Here is a 27,502-nt window from a genome sequence, read left to right as displayed (position 1 = left end):
TGTTTATCAAAAGTAGTTAAAAGCGTGGAGAAAAACATTATTTCAGATAACTTGAGCTCAAACTAAGTCACATAAATATGTCAAGGACAAAAAGGACTACAAAGAAATCTTAAACTTTGTGTTATTGTTATGCCACTGGTAGTTTTATTTTGACATGCTTTGATATATGTAGCAGGATAAGGCCAATGATTTCTTTTTTGGGGGGATGGGTGGGGGGTCGGCACCCGGTGATGCACAGGGGTTACTCCTGGCTCTGCACTCAGGATTGACTCCTGGCGGTGCTCGGGGGACCCTATGGGATGCTGGGAATCGAACCTGGATCTGCCTTGTGCAAGGCAAACGCCCTACCCGCTGTGCTATTGCTCCAGCCCGAGGCCAATGAATTCTATGTAATAAAAATACAAGTACAAGATCAGAGAAGTTAAGCAAAACATTTGATAATGTTCAACATAAATTACGAAAATGTCAGTATAATTTTAAGAAATACATTCTTCCCAAACATATTTTAGTCTTGGCCCTGTCTACTGAAAGGACTCAGAAACAGTGTTGCTTTGGTAGATAAGAGTACTTCTACCACCCCGATTCAGTTTTTAAATACTTCAAATCCACGTCTCCTTAAAGAAATGACTGATTCTAAATCTAGGCAGGGAATTTGTCCTTGGGACATCTTATGTCACAAGCAGGAAAACTTTTAGAAGCATAAAAACCATCCTGAAGAGAGTCTTGTTGGGCAAAGACAGTTTGAATGTGGAGAGAGCAAGAAGCGTAATTGATTGAAGTAATATATAACAATTAAAAATAAAACAAATGGAGGTGGCTGTTATACTTGTTTCATACTACAAAAATTATTAACTTAGAAATAGTCTTTTAAAGCAGAAACTGAATAAGGAAAAACAGATAAACAGGAATTAGAAGGTTACTATTTGCAATAATATGTTACAAAATAATTCATTTGAGCCAGGTTATTAGTGGATACAAACCTGTTAGACAAAAATTTTATATTCACATGATGCCAGAGTGGTACATGCTTCAGATTTGCTAAGCAGTCTTGAAGTAAAGTACAATAACCTAATTATTAATATCACTGTCACTGTCCTCCCACTGTTCATCGATTTGCTCGAGTGGGCCCAGTAACGTCTCCATCATGAGACTTGTTGTTGCTGTGTTTGGCATCTCGAATACGTCACGGGTAGCTTGCCAGGCTCTGCCGTGCGGGTGAAATACTTTCAGTAGCTTGCCGGGCTCTCTGAGAGGGGCGGAGGAATCGAACTCGGGTCGGCATGTTGGCCGCTAGCAAGGCAAACGCCCTACCCGCCGTGCTATCGCTCCAGCCCATTAATATCACTAGCAATGAAAATTTATTCACTTCCCACTATGATTCAGTTTGTGGTACACAGTATCAGTTATGAAATATTTTTCTAGAAATTGAAATCTGAATTCAAATCTGATAATTAGCTTTGAGATTATAAGATAAATAGGAGACTAAAGAAATCAGTACCTTGAGGAAGTAGTACCTTGAGGAAGCAACCAGAAAAACTCAGAATATGAGGTGTAGAACTGGCCATTTAATATCTTGGAGGAGGAAAGCGGGTGGAGTAAACAGGGAGATGGGAAAATGGGAAACTGTTCTACAGTAAAATGGAGGTAGAAATATGAAAGCCAAACGTAGTGTCTTCTATAAAGTACAGCCACTCTGCCCCCAACCCCTGTCTACAAACAAAACGTTTTAACTGGTGGTTGAAGAATAGTACTAGGACCAGAGACTACAGCAGGTAGGTACGGTCCCATCCCTGCCACTACATGTGGTCCCCTGATCCCCACCAGAAGTGACCCCTGAGTACCACAGGGTGTGACCCAAAATGAGTTCAAAAGCCCAGCAGTATCCAGTAGAATTATAAACTTTAGCGTGAGCTATGTAATTTAAACATTTCTAGTGACCATATTAAAGAATAGGTGTAAATTTTTAATATTTTGTTTAACCATACTGTACAGTATTTTTTTTTAATATAAAGGGTGTAAAATAAACATTTCACATTCTTTGTTACTAAGTCTTCAAAATGTGGTGTTTTACACTTAGAGCGCACTTGTTTATACTAACTACATTCAACAGTCATAATCCTTAAGCGGCCATGGAAAGTTTGCTCTCTGATGTAGAAATATCGAGAACAGTTAAGAGTATTTTGGGGCTGGAGTGGGTAGGGCATCTGCCTTATACTTGGCCAACCTGAGTTTGGCCTCTAGCATCCATTTATCCATACGGTACCCTGAGCACCACCAGGTGAAATTCCTGAGCCTAGAGGCAGGAGTAAGCCCTAAGTACCACTGGGTACGCCCTGAGCATTCTCTACCCCCCCCCCCCCCCCCCCATATATATGGCTCTTGGGATCAGGGAAATAACTCCAAGCCTGGAGTATAAGCTTTGCATGAGGAGGCCCAGTTTCATTTTAGGCACCATCAGAGTGACCTTTGAACCCTGAGTGGGAGAAGCTCCTGAGCTCTCCTGCTCTGCTCCTAAAGCAATATGGATCTTAACTTGAAACCAAAACTATACATTTTGGTAAATCTTTTAACTTTCCCCTTTTGCAAAGTAGATAATAATGTTCTTCATAACACTGTTAAGATTAAATGGGAAAGTATAAAGACTTAGCAAGATGCAGATCAGTACTTTTATTTATGGGTTTATTTTTCCTTTTCATAATTTTTTGACTATACCCAGTGGTGCTCAGGGGTCACTGCTGATAGTGCTCAGGGGACCATGCAGTGCTGGAGATCAAACCTGGGCCTCCCACGTGCAAAGCATGTGCTCAACTCTTTGGACTATTTCTCTGCCCCTAAAGTTGTTTTCATATGGGATGTCATATGAAGACTAGGAATGATATTTCAACCTTATTCTAAATTTTTTTCTTTTTAAGTTTCTATTGAATATCCGTGAGATCATTACAAAGCTGTTCATAATTGGGTGTCAGTCATACAATGATCCAACACCCATTCCTCCACCAGTGTACCTTTCCCATCACCAATGTCTCCTGTTTCCCTCCCACCATCCTCTAGTAAGCCCCCACCCCAACTTTCCTATACGGCAGCTACTTCCTTCTCCCTCCTTTTGTGCATTACGGTTTGCAATACAGGTACTAAGAGGTCATGTTGTTTGTTCAGGGTGTTAAGTATTTTTACTGGGACGGTAAGACGGGAGTAGCTTTTTAAACTGGGATGGCAGCTTTGGGGAGTGGATGTGAGTGCCACGGTACAGGGAAGTGGGGGTAGGTAGTCCATCCTGACCCCTAGAAAGCCTGGAGGTGTCACTCATATAACCCGCATAACTGAATTTTCAGCAGATCATGTCTTGGTGAGTCCCATCCGGAGACAGAGGAGTCTGGTGTGGGTATGGTGGTATTTACTTTTGGATTGTGGACACAAGCGACTGCTGGGGTCTCTTCTTGGGCAGGCACCAGGCTGACCTGTCTCCTCCCGATTTACCCCAGTCTGTTTAGATTTGTCCGGGTCCAAGATTTACTACAGCTTTTGATCTCTTTTGAGGCTTATTTATGGGTCTCTGAAGCAGTGCTAATAAATGAGCTTGTATAGCTGAACCAAAGGTAGATTTTGGGTGTGACTCCACATACCTAAATTTTTGCCATTTGATTTCTCAGGGAACTTGGTTCTGAGTCATTGAAATCTGGCTAGAGGCACAGTGGCAATTTTGGGGTATCAGGAAGCCATCCGGCTGCTGCTGCGCTCGCCTCATGGGCACAGGTTGACCTTCTGGCAGCACTGCATCCCCTATACTAAATTTTTGAGAGGTTTTATTATTTAATATATTGTAAGAGTTTTGGGCTGGAGCGATAGCACAACGGTAGGGCGTTTGCCTTGCATGTAGCCAACATGGCCGACCCGAGTTCGATTCCTCCGCCCCTCTCGGAGAGCCCGGCAAGCTACCGAGAGTATTCGATATGCCAGACACAGTAACAACAAAATCTCTAATGGAGACGTTACTGGGCCCGCTCGAGCAAATCGATGAACAACGGGAGGACTGTGACTGTGACTGTGAGAGTTTTACATTTGTTGTTGTTTTGGAGCCACACTCGGTGGTGCTTGGGGATTATTTCTGGCTCTTTGCTCAGAGACCATTCCTGGTGGGGCTCCAGGTCGAGCTCTTCGGTTGAAATGTGGTGCCGCGGATTGAAGCTGGGTCTGCCATATGCAAGGCAAGTGTCATTGCCTGATGTTCTATTTCTCTGCCCCTGAGGTTGACATTGTCCACTAGTGCAAGTAATAATTCACATAAAACCAACCAGTACCTTAATAGTTTTGTAAACTTACCAGAAGGTGCCTTATAACAGCTGTGAGCTATGAATTATAAAAAATTTAAAGAAAATAGCTGTCCAAGCTTTAAAAATGTATTCAGTCATTAGATAATTTGTTTTCTATAACAACAACAAAAAAATGTATTCAGTCAGCCCCCAGAACTGCAAAAAAAAAAAAAAATCATTAAAATATAGTAGTAATGACTGTTACCACTAGATGGAGCTCTCAGAATGTATTTTTTGAGCAGAAGGTAACTGATTTCAGCCCCCATCCCCTTCAATTTTTTTTTTTGTAGACTACAACAGTATTAACTTTTATTATTTTAATCTACACCATTGCTGCACTTTTACCACCACTAGTATATAGCACTGTAGCACTGTCCTCCCGTTGTTCATTGATTTGCTCTAGCAGGCACCAGTAACATCTCTATTTTGAGATTTGTTGTTACTGTTTTTGGCATATCAAATACTCCATGGAGAAGCTTGCCAGGCTCTGCCACGCAGGCAGGATACTCTCGGTAGCTGGCCCGTCTTCCCAAGAGGGACGGAGGAATCCAACACGGGTCGGCCGTGTGCAAGGCAAGCATCCTTCCTGTGTGCTATCGCTCCAGCCACCACTAGTATATAAGACTATATATTCAATAAAAGAATATTGAATATGTTAGGGTAAAGGTAGTTTTGTGTTCTTCCTGATCTTGGGGGGAAGTTAGTCTTTCAACATTTGACTATAAAATCAGCTGTAACATACAGAGATCTTTGTCAGAATGAGAAAATTTCCTTTTCATTTCGATATTAAGAGCTTTCCTCTAAGATCTTAATAAAATACATTTTAATTGGAGTTGAAAAATTCAGGTTGTATGGGGCTGAAGGGAAAATTCTTTAAAAATAAGTGGTTTACTTTAAATCTATTTCTAGGATTTAATGTGTAAATTAGGGCTGGAGCAATAGCACAGCAGGTAGGGCATTTGCCTTGCATGCGGCCGACCCTGGTTTCGATTCCTTCATCCCTCTTGGAGAGCCTGCCAAGGTACCGAGAGTATCTTGCCCGTATGGCAAAACCTGGCAAGCTCCCTGTGGCGTATTCAACATGCCAAAACCAGTAACAACAAGTCTCACAATGGAGACATTACTGGTGCCCGCTCAAGCAAATCAATGAACGGTGGGAGGACAGTGCTACAGTGCAGTGTGTAGATAATGATTAATTGAGGGCCCAGCCTGGACCAATGATCTATCCCTTTAGTCAGGTTGTTATCTTGATGAAGTTGAGTTCCTTTAAGGGTTGAATGGATCCTACTAAGATGTGTATCGTTTGCCTCATTGAGACAGTAAAATTGCTGCATGCTTGTATTTCATTATTTGAAGTTTGGAGTTTCACTGATTATCTTGGCAAGAAATTTTGGTCTTTTTGATTTTGGTCTTACTTTATTTCATGTGCATTTCCTTCCATTGACTTTCTTTTGTGTTTGTGTTTTTGGGGGGAGGGGGCTACACCTGCTGATGCTCAGGGCTTACTCTTGGCTCTGCACTCAGGGATCACTCTTGGTCATGCTTGATAGTGGTGGTGGTGGGGCTCTGTATGGATTGCTGGGGATCGAACCCAGGTCGGCCACATGCAAGGCAAGCACCTGCCTGTTGAACTGTCGCTTTGGCCCAGATTTTAAATCTTAATAGATTTATTGCTGCTCTCTGGGGCTGGGATCTCCCATGTGGTGCTCAGGAGTCCCACGGGCTCTCCCCTCAGTACTCCACTAACCACGTGGGCTGCTCAGTGTGAGGACCTGAAGATGTGGTCTGCTCAGGTCTGTGGTGCTGGGGGTTACTCGACTGCCCTGGTGGTGCTGTCTCATGTCTGCACCAGCTGGTGCTTGGGGGACTGTGTAGTACTGGGGTTGAACTAGACTCAGCCTCATGCAACTCGATGGACCTTAACTTGTGTACTGTCTTCTGGCTCTCTTTTTTATGGAGGATGAATGGAGTTCCCAGGAGTGCTGGTGGTCACCAGGGCTGCCTCCAGTGATGCTTAGAGGCCGTTCAGTGCCCAGATTGAACCTAGGGCCTTGCACGTGCTATGCCTGCTCTCTAGTCCTTTTGAACTATCTTCCTTACTCCCTCTACGTCTTTTTATAATAAGTACTTTATATATACTAATTAAAGATAATATACCTATTAGAATGTTAAAAAAAGATTACTATATGCGCTAATTATAGGAAGGAGAAAGGCAAAACAATAATATAAATTTATATGCATACATACATATATATTTATGTATTGGTTTTAGACCCCAGACCTAGTTCTTAGCGGTTGCTCCTGATTTTGTGCTTGGGGTTGAGCCTGGTTGTGTTCCAGGGCCCAGGCATTATTGGCTTCCTACAGGAAATGCTGCCAGCCCACTGGACCATCTCTCTAGCCCCAAAAATATATATTTTAATGCATAGATACTCGAGCAGACTACACTAAATAGCCGAAGAGGTCATCAGATGGTTGCCATTCTTTACATAGAATTACTGTGAATTTGTTGTGAAAGCTCTTTTAATAGAGTATTGGTAATCCTGGTGCTGAAGTGGCATTGACGTTGGTGACATCGTTTTCTAAAAATGTGGGCAACTCTTAGTCAAGTTAAAAAAAAACCCAAAACAGTAAACCAATAGATAAATGGTACGGTTGCACTCTGGAAGGTGTAGAATATGTTACCTGTGCAAGAGTCGAAAATACTTATATTTAGGTTCAGAACACATTTATTGTTGCCAAACAGAAGTTATGATAGCTTTCTTTCCATTTGTACCAGTTAAATAGGACAATGTCTTTTTTCCTTATTTCTATTTACTTCTGTGAAAACAAGATTGTTTTAACTCTTTTAAAAAATGGTGAAAAAAAATCTTTTAAGGTAATTGCATGTAGTCCTCTGATAAAAAGGCAAGAAATTTGACCAATTTTAAATTTTAGACAATGTTCCTCTGTTACCTTTCAAACCTAATTTATTTTCCTAAGTAAAAATTTCATGAGAAAGAATTTTTTCCTAAAAATTCATATCTAAATCACTTTTGTATATTTTATAGTTTATAATCTACCTCTATTAGTACCAAATGGAGGTAGATTATAGACTACTATTAGTTGTTTCATAGTTTATCAAATGGAGATGTTGATGTTAAAGCCATCTGTTTTGTTTAGATGTCCCTGGTAGATTTGGGAAAGAAGCTTTTAGAAGCAGCGCGAGCAGGTCAAGATGATGAAGTTCGTATTTTGATGGCGAATGGAGCTCCCTTTACTACAGACTGGGTAAAGAATGACTTTAATACTGTAGTATTTTTCTTCTTATTCAATATTTCCAGGTAAAAATTTAGCCAATATTTAAAAAGTGGTAGATAGCTTATTTCTATAATTGTATTTGCAACTTTAGACATAGCTCTGTTTGCCAGGAAGTGACTTATATAATTTTCTTTGATGTTGAGCGCTGTGTTATTTAAACTCAAAAGAGTTTTTCATATCTGTGGAGTTTTGTAATGGAGGGTAAAAGTAAAAGATAGTTGCTTATACTTAATATTCTTTGATATGGGAATAGTATATAATTCAGAAAATAATAAGATTGTATTTAATGTTCCCATTTCTTCTAAGAAGAAACAGTTATGATAACTGGGTAGTTTAGCTGGTGGTAAATATTTTCCATGGCTGTTGCTTTCCAGGATGAATGGGACAAAGTTCCGGGAGCAGAAAGGAACATCATAAAGTTGAGTAATGACTAGGGTTGAAACCACTTAAAACCAACTCTCAGTGCTCAGGACTGAGAGTGACTAGTTCCTGGAACTAGAAGAGCCATGAAGATGGTGTGAGAAAGTTTGACATATAATACAAATGTGCTATATGGAATTACAAATCCACAATGAGAGTTGAGAATAGGGATGAAATAAGAGTGGAAAAGATTTTTCTTGGAGTGATTAAAAAAATTGCAGTTCTTAGATTGAAATACCTCTAAATCCCCAGCAGGGTGATTAAAAACCCATCTCTAGAAACATCAGATCAAAAGGATCATGAGAATGATTATATAGACATTTTAGAGACATTTGATTACACCTGGTAACTTTTGAACATTTATATACATTATGAAACAGTTGTTATCTTAAGAATCTTGTTCTGTACTTGACACTTTTTAAGACTGTTTTTAGCAGCAGTATTACTTATGAGAACAAAAAATTGGGAACAGCCCAAATGCTCATCAGAGGCAGCCTACTGATTAAATTAACTATGGTTTATTTAGCCAGTGGAATATTATAGAGCAGAGGCAATTGAGTTACAGTTAAGTCCAATAATGAGGCCAAATCTCATGAACATAGCAATGTTAAACAAATAAAGCCAAATCACAGAGAAATAATATATGCAGAATGATTCTATTTGAATAGAACTGAAACAGGACAAAGCAGAGTATTTTTTAAGGATATGTGAGTAATTGTTTTAAAAAAAAAACAGTAAAAACCTTCAGTAACATAAAACAGTACTTATCACAGAATTGAAACTAATAATCACCTCAGGCTGAGGGAGGGGTTTGTGACTAGGAAATGGCACATCTTTCCAGGAAGGTTTCTAAATTGCAGGCAGTGTGTTCATTTCTTGACCGAGATGGTGGTTTTAAGAGTCCGTATTTTTTTTTTCCTCTAAGATACATATACTTAGGTATGTGTGTATTATATCTGTTTATGTGTATAAACATTTTATTTTCTGTCTTCAACACAAAAGATAAGGTCTTAATAAGAAAAGAAAAACGTTAATCTGATTATCACGTCACATTCCACAGGAGTACTAACTAGGCTATTGTGATCCTTCATTAAATACTACATTTTAACAGTGTAATGGAGGCTGGAGGGATAGCACAGCGGGTAGGGCGTTTGCATTGCACGCAGCCGACTTCAATTCCCAGCATCCCATATGGTCCCCTGAGCACCGCCAGGAGTAACTCCTGAGTGCAGAGCCAGAAGTAGCCCCTGTGCATCACCAGGTGTGACCCAAAAAGCAAACAACAACAACAACAACGTATAAAAAGGAGCAGTTATAGAAAAATTTAAGCGATGGTACAAAACTTATAGTAGTACAATCATTATTCCTAGGGTAAATGATTTTCAATTTTACTATGTTGCAAGACTAGCTTTGGATTCTAATTCATACTTACTGGGTTACTTTTAGGCAAATTAGTTGTAACCACTGCCAGGCGAGGATAGTAATGCTTCTCTGTTAGGAGATTACATTACTTAATATATTTAAAATTCTTAGAATGGTGCCTGCCATGAAAAAATGTCTAAAGAAAACCTTGGTTGCATTCAGTAGCGGTTTTTCATATTTTATGTTTTAGTGAACTATTTTGATTCTTTAGAATATCAGTGCCTTGGTAATCAGAGCTGTAGGGACTTTCTGTGCTTCTAAAACATGCAACACAGTATAACTTAATATAATTTCCCCCAGTTAAAGAAGGCTCTTCATTCACATTTTAGTGCTTCCCATTTATTGTGTGAATGTAGCTGTGAGTACAGTGGGAAGCAACTTCAGCACTGGGGTCTGTTTTAGGTTTGTCCTGACTCATAGTACACCTATGATCAGAATTTTCCCTTGAAAAATGGTTATCCTTTAAAATAATCACTTGAAGGAAAAAAAAATCACTTGAGAGGCAGGGAGGTGACCAAACGGCAGGAGGCCTGGGTTTGACCCTCAGCACTGTGTGACACCCTGGGAGCATGCTGGGAGTAACCCATGGACACCATGGCAGTCTAAAAGAACAAGAACAAAATCAGGGTCATTTTCTTTTTAAAGTTCTACAAAGCAGTTTAATGTATTACTACATTTTTGATAAGAATTTCATAGGTGAAAAATTTTCTGTGGATGGGCCTGGAGTGCTAGCACAGTGGGTAGGGCATTTGCCTTGCACGGGGCCAATCCAGGTTCGATTCCCAACATCCTATATGGTCCCCTGAGCACTGCCAGGAGTAATTTCTGAGTGCAAAGCCAGGAGTACCCTGTGCATCACCGGGTGTGACCCAAAAGCAAAAAAAAAAAAAAAATCTGAAGATAAACCTACAATCCTGTGGTTGATTTGAGAAAATCATCCCATTCTTCCTGAATTATCTCTTAATCTGATGAAATTAATTTTGTTTAGTGATTTAATAAAGATTTGACATTATTCTAAGTGAAATAGTTCACACAGAGATAAACATGATATCTTACATGTGGAATCTAAAGGAAATAGAAAGTCAAGTTCATAGATTCAGAGAACAAGGTTGATGATTGTCTGTGTGGGCAGAATAGTTACAGAGGGTCTGGGAAGGTACAGAATTGCAGTTATAATACCAGTAATGTTAATGTACAATGTGGTGGTGATGGTTAATAAGACGGTGTTGCATATTTGAAAGTTGTAAAGAGATTGAAAAGTTCTCATGAAAGGGGACAAGGTCCATGGCTCAGTGACAAAGCACCTACCTTGCATGTGTGAGACTTGGGGTTCTGTGCCAAGCACCTACTCCCTCGCCCCCTGCAAAAAAGCTCTCAGGGGGGGAAAAATAATGCCACAGAGTGTTACTAGGCTTTATGTTGACCATTTGATATATATATATGTAATTATTATGTTGAATATCTGAAATGAGTGCAATGTTGTATGTCAATTATAACTCAGTTTTTTTAAAAAAAAAATGCAACATTGTGGACTGGAGAGCTAGTACAGCAGGTAGGTGTTTACCTTGCAAGCGGCCGACCCAGCTTCAGTCTCCAGTATCTTTATGGTCCCCTAATCACTGCCAAGAGTAATTCCTAAGCATATAGCCAAGAGTAAGCCCTGCACATCACCAGGTGTCGATACCCCAAACCCCAAAATAATATCATTGAAAGAAGTGGCCAGTAATAAAAATAACTAAAAATTATTATGGCATTATTATAACATTAGGTTGACAGAAATATATGTACATAATTGAATGAATGGAACAAGCCACAACATATATAGGGAATACAAAATATGATTTCTGTAATGTTCTGCATACAGAATTAACTGAGGAGAAATAAAAATACCTTTTAAGAAAGAAAGAAAGAAAGAAAGAAAGAAAGAAAGAAAGAAAGAAAGAAGTGGCTGGTTCTGTAGCTCAGTAGTAAAGTCCTTGTCCAATTACTATGTAGAGAAAATATAATTTATGTAAACAAAATAATTACATAGGTAATAATAGAATCATATCTAAAATGACTATAAATGTTAATTTTCTTCCCTCTCTCTCCCTTTCCCGGCCCCACCCCTTTTTCTCCCCTTTCTCCTCTATCTCCTCTCTCCTTTTTGTGGTCCAGTTGGGAACTTCTCCACTTCATCTCGCAGCACAGTACGGACATTATTCCACCACAGAAGTGCTTCTCCGAGCTGGTGTAAGTAGGGATGCCAGAACCAAGGTGGACCGAACGCCATTGCATATGGCAGCTTCTGAGGGCCATGCCAGCATAGTAGAAGTATTGCTTAAGGTATGTGTTTTCCTCTTTAAAAAGTTGACCCCTTTCAAATTATAGAGAAAGAGGAACTAGTTTTATTGAATGCCATCTTAGTAGTTTACTGATGTTTATATCATTTTTATGAGTACAAGCCATTCCGGTAAAAATTATCCTATAGTTTTCCTTTGTGAAATTAAAAAATCCAGGAATGTTCTTTGTGAAATCAAACAACTGGCTTTTAAACTTTCATCTTCCCTTTGGTGAGTGACCACAACTTTGTCTTGCTTAAACTTGTTTTGATCATGGAATGAAACATTAGGCTTTGTTGGTTGACAGACAAGCACGAATAATATGGATTTTCATTAATCATCTAAATGCTAACGAGTGATGTGAAAAAATTCTGAGACAGTTATCATTTTAGATAATCTCAGTTGGTTTTGTTCTAGACTCTCACTGCAGCCTCTCCAGAAGAAATACTATGTAAGCCACAATGGGAATCACGTAATTCTAGACTTTCTGCTAGCTATATTCAGAAAGTTAATGTTAATATTTTATTTCAACTAATATATACAAAATATGGTTAGTTCAACGTGGAGTCATTATAAATCCAAATTGACATCCTGTGTATGTGTTGTCTTTAAATCGGTGTGTTATTCATAGAGCACATTTATATTTTGGTACTTAATAGCCAACTGTATTTCTAGATAGCTTTGTTTTAATTCTTTGTACTGTGCTGGTTTTTAAAACAAAGGCTATTTTGTATAAATAAGGAGTTAGGGGAACAGATTCTGTGTAGAATTAAAGAATGTTGCAGGGATACCTATAGTTTCCTTCATCTCTAATACCATTCTAGCCCTTCTAGTCACAGTAATCTAGTGATATATCTGGAAATGTAATTTAGTTGCAAGGGCCAGGGAGGGAGATGACTCAAAGGGGGGTGTGTGTGTGTGTGTGTGTGTGTGTGTGTGTGTGTGTGTGTGTGTGTTTGTAGCAGTCTTTAGAAGGAAATTAATTAGGAATTCAGTATAATTGAAGATTGATTATGTGACAGATGGGTTGTGATTCCTGGAACAGATTTTCTAATCCCTGAAAATCGGAGTAGATCGTGCTAGTAGCAAATTCTTGCTTTAGTGCTTAGTGGCTACTATTTTCCTATCCTGTGCTCTTTAGAATTCGTTTTTTAGAAAGCTCTTATTTTGAATTATTTTCGTAGCATGGTGCTGATGTCAATGCAAAGGACATGTTAAAGATGACAGCTCTACATTGGGCCACAGAGCATAATCATCAGGAGGTGGTGGAACTTTTGATCAAATATGGCGCTGATGTACACACGCAAAGCAAATTTTGTAAAACTGCATTTGACATTTCAATAGACAATGGGAATGAAGATTTAGCAGAGATATTACAGGTACTGTTTGGCTCTTAAGACAATAAAATAGTCTGTAATACGATGGTTTGAACTAGTTTGTGGCTTTTCATTTTAGACTCGGTTAATTTGGATATGTCTTTTCTTCTCTCATTTCTTTATTGCTATTTATTTTTCCAATTATAAGATCAATCTTTGCTTATAATATTAGTAGATTAGAAAAGGAGATTATTTTGTGCTTTCAAGTTAATGAATCATTTTATTCTATTTTTATGTCACTGATGCCGTATGATTTTTGGTCTGTTGTACTCTAATTTTCTGCTGTCAAAAATCTGTGAGCATAGTTATTTATGACTTCTGGCCAAGTTTTTCTAAACATTGGTATTATTCTCTTCTTCATTTAGACATTATTGATAAAAATTAACATTTTTCCTGCTGCCTCTTGTTTATATTCTTACTCCTTTCCAGTCAACTCCTTCTCTCAGACTGTTTGACTATTGAACTTTTAGCTAGTTATTGAAAGATGTTGTATGTGCAAGAAAATGAATTTTACTATGTCTCTTCTATGTCTTTCAATCCTGGTAGTGCAGCTTGGGCCTAGGGTTGAAGATGAAGAAGAGTTAATTGGAATGGCATGTTTTTTATTTATTTGCTTTATTTTTATTTTAGTTTAGATAGCATGTTTACATAGTGTTACTTTTTATGGTTTTGATGTACAGTTTCTGTACCTTACCACCACCAAAGTGCCCTGGGTCCTCCACCACTGTCCTTATTTTAAGGACATGCTTCTTACAGGAAGTGCTACGTTACATATTAAATAATTTGACTTAAATTAATTTCTATGGTCTCTGGGTAGGAGATTATCTTCTGATTTATGCTATAAAAAGTTTATGTGCCAATTTCTCCTCTTGGGATTTTGCCGTCCTTATTTTGTTTCCCTTACAGGGAAATTTATAATATAAATTCATATGTGTGATTCACTACTTTATTTTCAGTAGCCATAAATAATGATGTCTGAATTAGATTATGCCCCTCAGTATATCTGTTTTTGACTGCTGTAAGAGGCCCTGCTGTGTGTCCTGATACAGTTCTGAAAACATGATTTGCTCCCTAGATTGCTATGCAGAACCAAATCAACACAAACCCAGAGAGTCCTGACACTGTGACGATACACGCAGCAACACCACAGTTTATCATTGGACCTGGAGGGGTGGTGAACCTAACAGGTCTGGTATCTTCAGAAAATTCATCCAAGGCCACAGGTATTGAGATGCATATAGGATAGCTATTGGGATTTTATGCTTTGGTAGTATTCATCCTTTTAAGAAAGGACTCGTGGAGAATGAGGGTAAGATTCTTTTATCAGTCACTTTGGTTTTCTTTAGTGAAATTGACAAGAAAACATGTTAATAAGACAAAATATTAAAAGGTGATATTGCAATGTTGTCTTTAAGAGATCGAGTTTTCCCCAAAAGAAATTTTACCCAAACATCATGTAAGAATTGAATAAAGCAGGGCAGGAGCACCAGTATGTGGTTCGGACACTTGCTTTGCACATGGCTGTTTCACTTAGATTTTCTGGCACCCCATGGTCCCCTGAGCCCTCCAGAAATGATCCCTGAGTTTCAGAGCCAGGCGTAAGATTTGAGTAAAGCTGGATACTTTCCCCAAAAGAAGAAAAAAACGAATAAAGCAGATAGAGTAGCAGAGCAGTGCATTAAATTAAGGTCATCAAAAATTCTAAACGTTTTCCTCTTTTCTTACAGATGAAACAGGTGTGTCTGCTGTTCAGTTTGGAAACTCTTCTACATCAGTATTAGCTACATTAGCTGCCTTAGCCGAAGCGTCTGCTCCCTTATCCAATTCTTCAGAAACCCCAGGTTAGAAAAATACGTCAGAAATATGTATTAGAAGTAAGAGATTCACGTATTGACAAAGGCCAGGAAGGTGATGTAAAAGGCGAACGTGGTGGGTGGCGTTACGGGCACCTGAGGAGAGTAGGCAGGAGCGGGGTGTCTGTGGTTCAGCTCCAGTGAGTGTTCTTACAGACTCGGTGCTGCCAGAGTCCAGTTTTCCCCTTAAGCTTGTTGAATATTTTGGTTTTGATAGAGCAGTTTTAAAAACTCAGATTTAATTTAAAGTTAAAAAGCATGTGGGATGTGGGCTATAGCTCAGTGGAAGAGCATTTGTCTTGCATGTGTGAGGCCCTGGATTCGATCCCTGGAGCTGCAGGAAGTAAAAGTAAACTTGTGTGGTTCACAGAGATGTTCTGTGCCCCCAGTTTCATATTTGTTAGTCTGGCTTTTTGTAAAAGTAAGGAAAATGATCGATTTCTGTATCTCTCCATTCATATGCATATATTTAGTGTCCTGTTCATTACTTTTGATCAGATCTATTAGAGATAGATATAGAGTTAACAGATTAGATATCAGCATAAGCATTAAAGGATCATTTAGTGATAAATGATGACAAGCTGTTCTAGGTGAGTCTTCCCTTTATATTTCTATAACTCTTGCTGTAATTATTGTATAAGTAAAATATCTTTTTAATTTGGAAATTAAAAGTAAATCCAAAAAAATATTCTTAATTAAGTGTCAGCCTTTTGGACCAGTATTTCTAGAGGAAATGTCTTTTTTGTCATTGTTAGTTATTTTTCTAATTGTGATTCCATTACAGTAACAAAAGTAATCCATTGATTACTCATATACATTACAGTAATCCCTATGTGATATGAACTGTGGTAAATGTTTTACTCGTGATCTCATTTAATCATCCCCTCAAATCTTCATGGTAGATATTAGTAGTGGTGCAGAGAAAAAGATCTCATTTGGTGGTGTGAGGTGGGGTTGGGGTGGCGGTACCCATAACTTCCCTCTTGTCTCTTCCTCAGTTCATTTTCTCTTTACTAACTAGTGATAATGAACATTTATTCATTCTCCAGCTTCTTTAGCATTGTTAGCAATGTTTGAATCCAAACCTTTATATATGTTAAAGTTTTTCTGAATAAATTTGGGCACTCATAGTTACATGTATATACTACTTACAGCTAGTACTTACATACATATTGACCTGCTGTTTTTATAACCCGTGCCTCTTTAGTTTCTTTTTTTTTTCTTTCTTTTTGGGGTCACACCCGGTGATGCTCAGGGGTTACTCCTGGCGGTGCTCAGGGAACCATATGGGATGCTGGGAATCGAACCTGTATCGGCCATGTTGGCTGCTTGCAAGGCAAACGCCCTACCCGCTCTGCTATCGCTCCAGCCCCGCCTCTTTAGTTTCTTTATAAATGCCTAAGTAAATCAAAGGTAAATAGCATCATTGGTAGATTCTATTTGATTAAACTTGTATATTTTTGTCTTCAGTAAAAGTACTTTGCCATGAAAATGAAACAACTTTTCCTGAGTGACTTCAGCTCTCAGTTTTGACATTTAGATGCTTGACTCTGTGAATTGGTTATGCCAGCTTATGTAATTTCATCTACCATTGAAAATGTTATGTATGGTCTACTCAGAATTGATAATTTCAGTTACCTTTATTGTATGTATTTCACTATCCTTTATGAGCACAAAAACTAATAGCACATTGTAATGGAATCTTTTGGAAGATATTTTAAGAACTTGAATAAATTGAAGTTCAGGTGAGTATGTTGCCACCAATCTAAACAATTCTGCCAAGGCGTGTGGCCAAATAAATGTATCTCGTCAGAACTCAGTTTGTGGGGGTGGAGCAATAGTACAGCCGGGTAGGCTGTTTGCCTTAAATGTGGCCTACCCGGGTTCAGTCCCTGGCATCCCATATGATCACCCAAGCAACGCCAGGAGTCGTTTCTGAGTATAGAGTTGGGAATATAACCCCTGAGCATCACTGGATGTCACCCAAAAAGTACCTCCCAAAAACAAAACAAAGCAAAACAAAACTCAATTTATGCATATTCAGGCAGAGATAAATATACTATAAATTATTCTGCCTTTTGAACATCCACTTTCTTTCAACATCAGTCATAAGACTTATCTTGATTTTTTAAAAAAATTATTATTTTTTTCCAAGAACATCGTAGGATCTGGGAAATAAAGTATTATAGGATGACAGGGTTGGAACTATAGTACAGTAGGTAGGGTGCTTGCCTTGCATGTGACTGACTTGGGTTTGATCCCCTGCACCCCATATAACCCCCTCTCCCACCCCCCCGCCTGGCATGACCAGAGTAATTCCTGAGTGAAGAGCCAGTAATAACCCCTGAATGTCTCTGGGTGTAGTCTCCCTCAAAAAAAAAAAAAGAAGAAGAAGAAAAGATATTTTATAGGATGAATCAGGTGTGTGCAAGTAATAATTTTGCACAAAGTAGAATGACTTTGATGCCAAATGTTTATGCCCAGAATCTAATTTCTAAGGTATGTGTTTGTGATCACTGTAATATGCTTCTTCTTCTGTATAATTTTTTTGGGGTGGTCAGGGAGCCAGTCTTTTCTAGAATGTTTATAATTTGTTTCTGATACAAATAGCTATTTCTGTAATTATATTTTTTTTCTTAAGCAGAAGCATCACTATTTCTACTTTTAATTCTATGTTGTGGCTATTGAAGTAGTTGTTGAAATAAAAACCGAATGTTTTATTCCCCTTCTGCCTATTTTTGAATGCTTGAATACCAAAATATAAGAAATTTCAGTCTACCAATTGGTACTGTTTATAGTTTTCTTCTTAAATTTTTTTTTTTCTTAAATCCATTTCACTGGTACAATAAATCTGTTTTCTGGGTACCAAGTAGCAAGTATAACAGCAGATGAAATGGAGGTTGACTGACTGGTCTTATATACAGCAGGAAGTCGCTGTTGAGAATTGAGGATGCCAGGGAACTATGGTTTATGGCTGTAAATATCATCATCATAGCTACATTAAGATCTTTGACACCCCCCCCTCCCCATTACTATTAGTTCAGTGGGAATCTCATTTAAGATATCAATCTTTTTTTTTTTTAGCAATCAATTTTTTACAGTGGTTTTTTTTTTTTTTTGGTGAAAGTAAATGATTTTCATGATCTGATCACTAGAATATATTAGGGGCTTGTTTCCTTACTAAAACTTTTCTGTGTAAATATTCTAGTTGTAGTCTTTTCCTCATAAACCTTTATTTTTCTAAATTTTAATTTGAATAAATTTTTGTCTTGTTTCGGAGATGGTCAGGGGTGTTACTCCTGGTTTTGTCCTCAGGAATTACTACTTTTGATGGTGCTGGGGATTGAACCTGGGTCAGCCGAGTGCAAGGCAAATGCCCTACCTTCTGTACTATTGCTTTGGCCCATGAGTAAATATTTTTTATATTCCTATGCTTAATTTTCATGATTCTGTGCATTTTTATCAGAAGTTTAGGGAAATAGATTGCTCTGAGTGTTTTTATACTCTGAAGACATTTTAGTTAAGTTATTGGTCTTGTTAGAAATTATTTCAGTTCCTGAGTCTGTTGGGGTATAGTAATGTACATAGTTACATTAAATAATCATTGGCGTTCTCTCTCTCTCTCTCTCTCTCTCTCTCTCCCCCCCCATACAAAATAAGAGGATGAAACAATCCTAACCATGAACATAACAGCATAATGAATATAGAAAATTAATGTTAACATTTATTGGGTTCTTGCTTTATGCTTCTTCTGTACCAAGTGCTTTATCTATATTACATTGTTTTGTTCTCACAGTATCATCTGAATTAATTTATTGTGTCAAACGTCCCCTCCTCCCCCCTTCAGTCTCTCTCTTCTTTCTCCCTTTTTCTTTTTAATTTTTTTTTATTAGTGAAACACCATGAGGTACAGTTGTAGGCTTACAAACTTTCATGCTTGGGTTTCAGTTATACAATGATCGAGTACCCATCCCTTCACCAGAGCCCATTCTCCACCACCAATGAACCCAGTAGCTCTACCACCCCCCAACCCCATTTACCCCACCCCGCCCCACCTCTGTGGCAGGGCATTCCCTTTTGATCTCTCTTTTCTTTAGGGTGTTGTGGTTTGCAATAGAGGTATTGAGTGGCCATCTTGTTCGGTCTATAGTCTACTTTCAGCACGCATCTCGCATCTCGAGTGAATCCTCCAGACACCCTTTACTTGGTGTTCCCTTCTCTATCTGAGCTGCCTTTTTCCCCAGCATCTGCTGCCAGCTTCCAAGCCGTGGAGCAGACCTCCTGGTACTTATCTCAACTATTCTTGGGTATTCCTCTCCCATTCTGTTACTTTATGTTCCCCAGATGAGTGCAGACTTTCTACATCTGTCCCTCTCTTTCTGACTCATTTCACTTAAGCGTGATGCTTTCCTTGTAGAACCACTTGTATGCAAATTTCATGACTTCATCTTTTCTAACAGCTGCATAGTATTCCATTGTGTTCTTTTTTTTTTTATAATTTATTTCTTTATTGAATCACTGTGGGAAAAGTTACAAAGCATTCGGGTTTAGGTCTCAGTCATGTAAATATCAAACACATTTCCCTTTACCAATACTTATTTTTAACCGCGAACCCCAATAGAACCCCACCTCCCACCCCTCCCAATTCCTGTGAGGCAGATGAGTTCTAGTTAATACTCTATCTACTTTGACTAGATACATTGCTTCGATAGAAGATGCACAATTATTGTTTAGAGTTTACGACCCCCCCCCCCATCAGACATGCTGAAACAGCGTTGTGAAATGATTTGCTTTCTACAACTTGGTTTAAGAATAAAATGATGTCGCGCGGCCACGGTTTTGGATTTCTGCTATTTTACTTATTAACCCTGGAAGAATTTCTATTAAAAGTTAGATAGTTAAGAGATTGGTTTCTGTGCTCTGGAGTTGTGGCCGTGCCGGAGAGCCGCTCGTGGGGGGCAGCTGGCGACCTCGGTCGGGCGTGAAGGATGGCCCATTACGCCCCCCTTCCCATGAGGCCCCTGCTGCTCCCACCCCCGGCTCAAACCTGCTGTCCACAAGGCTCCCGTGCGGCTGCCATCTTTCTTTCCAGAGAGGAGCGGGCGAGTCGTATTCCATTGTTTAGATGTACCAAAGTTTCTTCAACCAGTCATCTGTTCTCAGGCACTCGGTTTTTTTCCAGATTTTGGCTATTGTGAACAGTGCAGCAATGAACATAGACATGCAGATGTCATTTTGACTGTACTTTTTTTTGCCTCTCTGGAATATATTCCCAGGAGTGGTATTGCTGGGTCAAATGGGAGCTCAATTTCTAATTTTTTAAGAATCGTCCGTACTGTTTTCCAAAAGGGCTGAACCAGTTGGCATTCCCACCAGCAGTGAAGGAGAGTCCCTTTCTCCCCACATCCACGCCAATACCAGTTGCTTTTGTTCTTTTGGATGTGGGCTCTCTTCTTTCTCCCTTGATTTCTTTTCTCCTCTATCCTTCCCCCTGTACTCTGGGCCAAGAGTGATCTAGGCATCCCCCCTTTCAAACATTGCATTTCCATATCCTGTTATTCTGTATACCACCTATAAGTGAGATCATCTTTTGTTTATGTTCTTCTCCTCCTCTCCTGACTTTTTAATTAATCACCATGAAATACACAGTTACAAAGTTGTTTGTGATTGAATTTTAGTCATACAATGTTCTAACATCCATTCCTTCACCAGAGTACATTTCCCACCAACATTCCCCAGGTTCCTTCCTGTCACCCTGACTTATTTCATTTAACTGTTTTTTTTGGGGGGGGGGTGTTTGTTTTTGTTTTATGCTTTTTTTGGGTCACACCCAGGAATGAGTGGATTACTTCTGGCTATACACTCAGGAATTACTCCTGGCAGTGCTTGGGGGACTATATGGGATGCCGAGGTTTGAACCCGGGTTGGACGCATGCAAAGGAAACGCTCTTAACTGCTGTACTATCATTCTGGCCCCTTAACATTTATTTTTTAAGAGTGGCTGTCACATTCTTGATACACGAAGGCCAGAGCGATAGTACAGTGGGTAGGGCGTTTGCCTTGCATGGGGTCCACCTGTGTCGGCCTCAGCATCCATCTCAGCCCTGAGTATTGCTGGGTGTGACCCAACGAGCAAAACAAAAGAAGACTGTTGATACATTAAACTTACTACTCATTTTAGAAATACATCAGTAAAAAATTAAGGCTTTTAAAAGTATGCATATACTAATGTTAAGCTAATCAACAGTTAGCTTGTTGATGTATGTAGGCAATGACGAGGTTCTGTTCATTCAGATACCTTAAGTTTTCTACTAATTCAAATTCAGTTTATTTGGAATCTCTAAGACTTGAGTGTAATACAGTAAAAATTTCTTAATAATGTAAATTTCTTTATTTGGCTCATTGGGGACTACTCGTGGGTTATTTCTCGGGATTTGTTTCTGGAGGTGCTTGGGGTTCATGCTATTCCAAGGACTGAATCTGGGCTTCCCACAGTTAAGCATGCACTTTGAGCTCTCTCCAGCCCTCTTCTTTGTTTTTATATGTAGTTTAATGTTCACTTAGCGACTACTGGAATGCCTAGGTAAGTCTCTAATAAAAAAAAAGACATAAGGAGGAATTTTAATAGCTTTAATTGGCTTATAATAGCTGTAATGTAATAGCTAATGAATAATAACTATGCATACATATATATAATTTTTTTTTTTTTTTTGCTTTTTGGGTCACACCTGGCGATGCTCAGGGGTTACTCCTGGCTTTGCACTCAGGAATCACTCCTGGAGGTGTTCGGGGGACCATATGGGATGCTGGGACTTGAACCCGGGTCGGCCATGTGCAAGGCAAATGCCTTACCCGCTGTGCTATTACTGCAGCCCCCTATAACTATGCATAGATATATTTTTTATTTGTGGATGCCTATTAAACTTTTCAAGAGATAGATTATGAAAAAATTGGCTTCAGATAATTAGAGTGTAGATTTTGGATTATTAGGATCAGATTTCTCTTAGAAGAATGTTGTGTTTATAAAAATAAAACAACCATTGTTTGCTTTCACAGTCTAGACCTTTATTGGTTTATTTATCTCTACAATATATATCTCTTTAAGTTTTCCCATATTTATATATACTTTTATCTAAGACATTGATTTTTGTAAAAACAAAAAGATTTTGCTGATTGTTGAAATTCCTTTAAAATTTTATTTCAGAAAATTGCTGATCAGTGAGCATTAATAAAATTATGGTTTATGAAAAATAACTATAAAATATGAATTGCTCCAGCGGACTCTGGTTTACCTAATTAAACTATGAGAATGTGCTTCTTTTAACTTCACTTTAAATTAAGGAGGTATCTACAATGTTTGCTGTAAGTTCCCATGGTGAAGCTTGATTAGAATAATAACCATTTTCTTTTGACTAACAGTTTTTTTTTTTCTTTTCCTTTTTGTATCAAATTAGTATTCTAATTTGAAGCCTAATTTTAGCTCTAGTTATCTGTTGGGTGTTTGGACTCTATTTTTTTTTTTTTGCTTTTTGGGTCACACCCAGCGATGCACAGGAGTTACTACCAACACTGTACTCAGGAATTATTCTTGGTGGTACTCAGGGGACCATATGGGATGCTGGGAATCAAACCCGGGTTGGCCATGTGCAAGGCAGACGCTCTACCCGCTGTGCTATCATTCCAGCCCGCCTGTTTGTTTTTTCTTACAGTACTTATTTAAGCAGATGGGAAATTAGACATTAGAAAATAATATGTAAGTTATGTCTTTAGGCATAATTAAATGTTTCTTTTGATTGGTAAGATTTGCAAAAGTTGGTTCAAATCTACCCTTACCCCCGCCCTGTGTTCCTGTTTCATTAATTTTAGAAAAAGCACAGATCTTCCTGAAGCACACACATTCAAAGTGTTCTCATAGTATATTTCCTCTTCGTGGATAGATTTCTTGCATGTTCTGTGTGTGCAATAACAAACATTGAGCTACGCATGGTTTCCTCTTTCCAGTGATTTTCTGACTGTATTTCTTTCTGAGCTGTCAAAAGTTTGAGATCTCTATAGTACCATGCATAATGGAGATTTTATTTATTTTTTTCAAGATTTTAAGTTTGAAAATTAGAGGTCTATATTTCAGAAGTAGTAATATATGCCAATCTTAGGGAATTAGGAAGGAGATTGAAACCAGGGAAGCAATGAGGGTGAGTTATAGTTAGGATGAACATAAAATCTTGTTAGAGGAGTAAGAAACATGATACTTAAAAATGCTGATATAGATGTGAATTCGTAAATAAATTTTGTGGACAGTTACCTTTCCTAAAATTAGTCTTCCTTAAATTCTTTCCCATAGCACAAATTAAAAAGAAAGCTTTTTAGATGAAAGGCAAAGACTTATTTTAATAATAGTCACTGCAAATAGCACAAAGATGAAAGTTCTTGAGTTATGCCTTGATTGTATGTCATCTGAGAGATTTCTTATTTATGATTATGCTTTAAAATATTTATACTGGTAGTTAAAATTCAACCAGAGTAAACATTTTTCTTTTATATGGATATTTTTCTCAAAAAAATCAAAGCAATAAGTAATGTGTTTGAAACTTTAGTAGTCATTCTATTGAGTATATTGTTATTTTATGTCCAACATTTCATTTTATAATTACCTTCCTGAAATTTTCTTAAGTGCCTGGTGACAAAGCCCAATTATATTTGAAGGCAAATAAAAATGAGGCTCAAAATAGGTTGTTTTTGTTTTTAGTACTGTCTCCTCATATTATGACCATTGGCTACAGGGAACACAGCAGCAGGCCTGAGGAGGGACTTGAAAAGTAGGGTCCTGGTTCTTTTCATTAAATTTAATTTTTTTCCCCAAGCACAAAAATTTGTAAGTTTAAAACTGTACCTCATGTTGTTTCACTAATAAAAATTTAAAAAAATAGTAATTAAAAAAAATTTAATTTTTTTCTCTTTTTTTGGTTTTGGGCCACACCCAGCAGTGCTCAGGGCTTACTTCTGACTCTGTGCTCAGGGATCACTCCTGGCAGTCTCAGGGGACTATGTGGGGTGCTGAAGGATCAAACTTGGGTCTGCTGTGTACAAGGCAAGTGCTCCACCTCTCTCTGGCCAGGTCTTGCATCATCTTTTACAAAAGGCAGTTCATATTTTTGAACTCTTTGTCTTATATCTGTGGTTGTTTCTTTTTTCTTAACTAGTTCTGTTGAATCTTTAAGACAGTCAATGTTATTGGTGTGAGACTCTTAAGCATTTTTTTTTTAATTGTGGTGCTGAGGTTAAAACCAGGGTTTTCATGCATTTGAAAGGTGTGCTATCCCACTAATTCATATCCTGGTTCCATTCAAACTTCTTTTTTATTTTTCAATTGAGTCACCTTGAGATACACAGTTACAGTGTTCGTGATAGGGTTTCAACCCAAGCATTAAAACTTTTTAATGTTTTCAGACCCATAGGAAAACTGTCACCACCTGTTAATACTGTTTTTTTTCTTTTAAAAAAATTACTTTATTTTTTAATGAATCACCATGATGTGCAGTTACAGACTTACAAACTTTTGTGATAGCATTCCCATCATAAAATGATTGAGTACCCATCCCTCTATCAGTGCACATTTTCTACCACCAATGTACCCAGTATCCCTCCCGCTACCTCCATCCCATCCCCTTCACTGTCTCTCTGGCAAACACATTCCCTTTCTCTCTCTCTCTCTCTCTCTCTCTCTCTCTCTCTCTCTCTCTCTCTCTCTTTCTCTCTCTCCTTTTGGGTGTTTTGGTTTGTGATGCAGGTAGTAAGTAAATGACCAACATGTTTGGTCTGTAGTCTACTTTCAGTATGCATTTCCCATCCCGAGTGAGCCCTCCAAGCATCATTCACTTAGTGGTCTCTTCTCTATCCTAGCTGCCTTTTCCCCCGGCATGTGAGGCTGGCTTCCAAGCCGTGGAACAATCCTTCTGGCCCTTGTCTCTGTTATCCTTGGGTGTTAGTCTCCCATTCTGTTACTTTATATTCCACAACTGAATGCAGTAATTCTATATCTGTCCCTCTCTCTGACTCATTTCACTTAGCATGATACTCTCCATCTTGATCCACTTACATGCATATTTCATGATTTCATCTTTTCTAACAGCTGCATAGTATTCCATTGTGTTTATGTACCAAAGTTTCTTTAGCCAGTCATCTGTTCTTGGGCACTCGTGTTTTTTCCAGATTCTGGCTATTGTAAATAGTGCTGCAATAAACAGACAAGTGCAGATGTCATTTCTAGTATACTTTTTAAAATAAATTACTGTAGTTGCATTCTCTCTCTCTCTCTCTCTCTCTCTCTCTCTCTCTCTCTCTCTCTCTCTCTCCTCCGCCCCCACCCCTCCCCAGTAGACTTCGTGACCCATAATTTTAAGTACTTCAGATACCTCCCAGTGACAGGAAAATATTTCTGCTTGTAGCCTAAAAACACGAACATTATTACCATCTGACATGGTTCATATTCAGGCTTTCTTCGTTATGCCCAATAGGGTTGTATTTCATCTAGGTCAGTTTATTCACATATAGTTTCTGATTTTTGCCTTTCTATAGTTTCCCTCTATCTAGGGCAGGTTATTTATTTATTTATTTATTTTTAATGGAATCACCTTGAGATACAGAGTTGCAAAGTTGTTCATGATTGGGTTTCAGTTATAAAATGTTCCAACATCTGTGCCTTCACCAGTGTACATTTCCCACCGCCAATGTCCCCAGTTTCTCGCCATTCTGCCCTCCTACCCCTTTACCCCAGCCTGTCCCAGGCACTCCCCGCCCCTTACTTTCAGCACTCAGTTCTTGTCCAGAGTGATCACCTCCAACGATTATTGTCATAGTGGTCCCTTCTCTGTCCTAACTGCACTCCTTCCCCACCACTTGTGGCAAGCTTCCAGCCATGGACCAATCCTCCTGGCCCTTGTTTCCACTGTCCTTGGATATTAGTCTCATACTTTTTTTTTCATATCACAAAAATGAATGCAGTCATTCTATGTATGTCCCTCTCCTACTGACTCATTTCATTCAGTGTGATACTCTCCATGTCTATACATTTATAAGCAAATTTCATGACTTAATTTTTCCTGGTGACTGCATAGTATTTCATATTGCGCAGATGTGCCATAGTTTCTTTATCCAGTTGTTTGCTCTCACACCAATATTGGTTGTTCTTTTTTTTTTTTGATGTTTGCCAGTCTTTGTGGTCTGAGATGATATCTCATGATTATTTTGATTTGCATCTCTAATGATTAGTGATGTAGAGCATTTTTTGCATGTGCCTTTTAGTCATTTGTATTTTTTCTTTGAGGAGGTTTCTGTTCATTTCTTTCCATTTTTTGATGGGGTTGCAAAATTTTCTTGGAAAGTTCTGTCAGTGTCTTATGTATCTTTGAAATTAGCCCCTTATCAGATGGGTGTTGGGGAAATAATTTTTCCCATTCCACAGACTGTCTTTGTATCTTGATCACCGCTTATTTTGAGGTGCAGAAGCTTCTTTGTTTAATGGAGTTCCGTTTATTTATCTTTACTTCCACATGGTGCAAATGTGGGGAGAAAGGGACTCTCCTTCATTGTTGGTGGGACTGCCGACTGATCTAGCCATTTTGAAAAACAATATGGGCATTTCTCAAAAAAATAGAACTCGAGCTTCCATAGGACCCAGCAATATCATTTCTGGGAATTTACCCTGGAGGACCAAAAACGTGCAGCAGAAAAGCCGTTCACACTTCTAGATGCATCACAGCTCTATTCACAATAGCCAGAATCTGGAAACAACCAGAGTGGTCCAGGGCAGTTTTGATAGAGCCCTCGTTCTTTATGTCATGGAAATACTTGCAGGATATGTCAGTTGTCTGCAGTGACTGGCATTATAGAATCTCTTGTTTCTTGATAAGATTTTCATCAAAGAGCATTTCCAGGAAGAACACAAGTGGTATTTTGTAATCTCCTATTACATCACATTGGGGGGCTTGTAATCTCAGCCATCCTGATATGACCACTTGGTGTAAATGTGAGTGTTATGTCTTTGGAGGCACTTCTCATCCTTTGTAATGAGTACCAATCTTGGGTAAGATATTTTTAGAACAGTTGAATATCTTGTTTCCCCAAAACTGGGATTTTTGAGAGGTGGGTATGGGGTTCAGGAATCAAGCTGGAGTTGTAGATGCTATTCTATGAAAATCTTTTCTCTTTTCCTCCCTTTATTAAGAGGGGCATTAAGGATTAAGGGATTTTTTTAAAATCTGCATTATAGTCTATTACTGTCATTACTCTTTTAAATGTTTCTCACTTGGAATACAATATGTATATAGAAAGGTACAGAGATCCTAAGCGTTAGTTTAGGATTTGTCATAAAGCAATCTGTCCTGTATAATCGTTGCTTGGTTCTTGAAAGGACACTGTGAATGTTTTGAGTATGATTTTGTATCATCCAGTATGGGTTTGGTCCTGTTCATGTTTGACATTTAGTGCTCTCAATCCCTGTA

The 27,502-nt window shown here is 38.5% G+C and overlaps 1 protein-coding gene across 7 annotated transcripts in view; it reads left to right on the top strand.

The window, feature by feature from the left end:
- The window catches only part of GABPB1 (GA binding protein transcription factor subunit beta 1), a 59,253-nt gene that overhangs the window by 20,446 nt on the left and 11,305 nt on the right, over window positions 1-27,502 (top strand). For 4 of the 7 annotated variants that reach the window (XM_056135389.1, XM_056135388.1, XM_056135387.1 and 1 more), the window contains exons 2-6: window positions 7,473-7,580; window positions 11,610-11,777; window positions 12,958-13,152; window positions 14,225-14,372; window positions 14,877-14,990. In XM_056135389.1, the coding sequence (XP_055991364.1) occupies window positions 7,473-7,580; window positions 11,610-11,777; window positions 12,958-13,152; window positions 14,225-14,372; window positions 14,877-14,990 (733 nt within the window). The remainder of the gene's footprint in view (window positions 1-7,472; window positions 7,581-11,609; window positions 11,778-12,957; window positions 13,153-14,224; window positions 14,373-14,876; window positions 14,991-27,502) is intronic. The other 3 variants (XM_056135393.1, XM_056135392.1, XM_056135394.1) reach the window with 2 other exon arrangements.

This window comes from Sorex fumeus, unplaced genomic scaffold, assembly GCF_029834395.1.
Source record: "Sorex fumeus unplaced genomic scaffold, SorFum_2.1 ptg000111l, whole genome shotgun sequence".
Classification (NCBI taxonomy): Eukaryota; Metazoa; Chordata; class Mammalia; order Eulipotyphla; family Soricidae; genus Sorex; species Sorex fumeus.
Note: the sequence above shows the minus strand (reverse complement) of the source record. Positions and strands in the feature narration are given on the sequence as shown.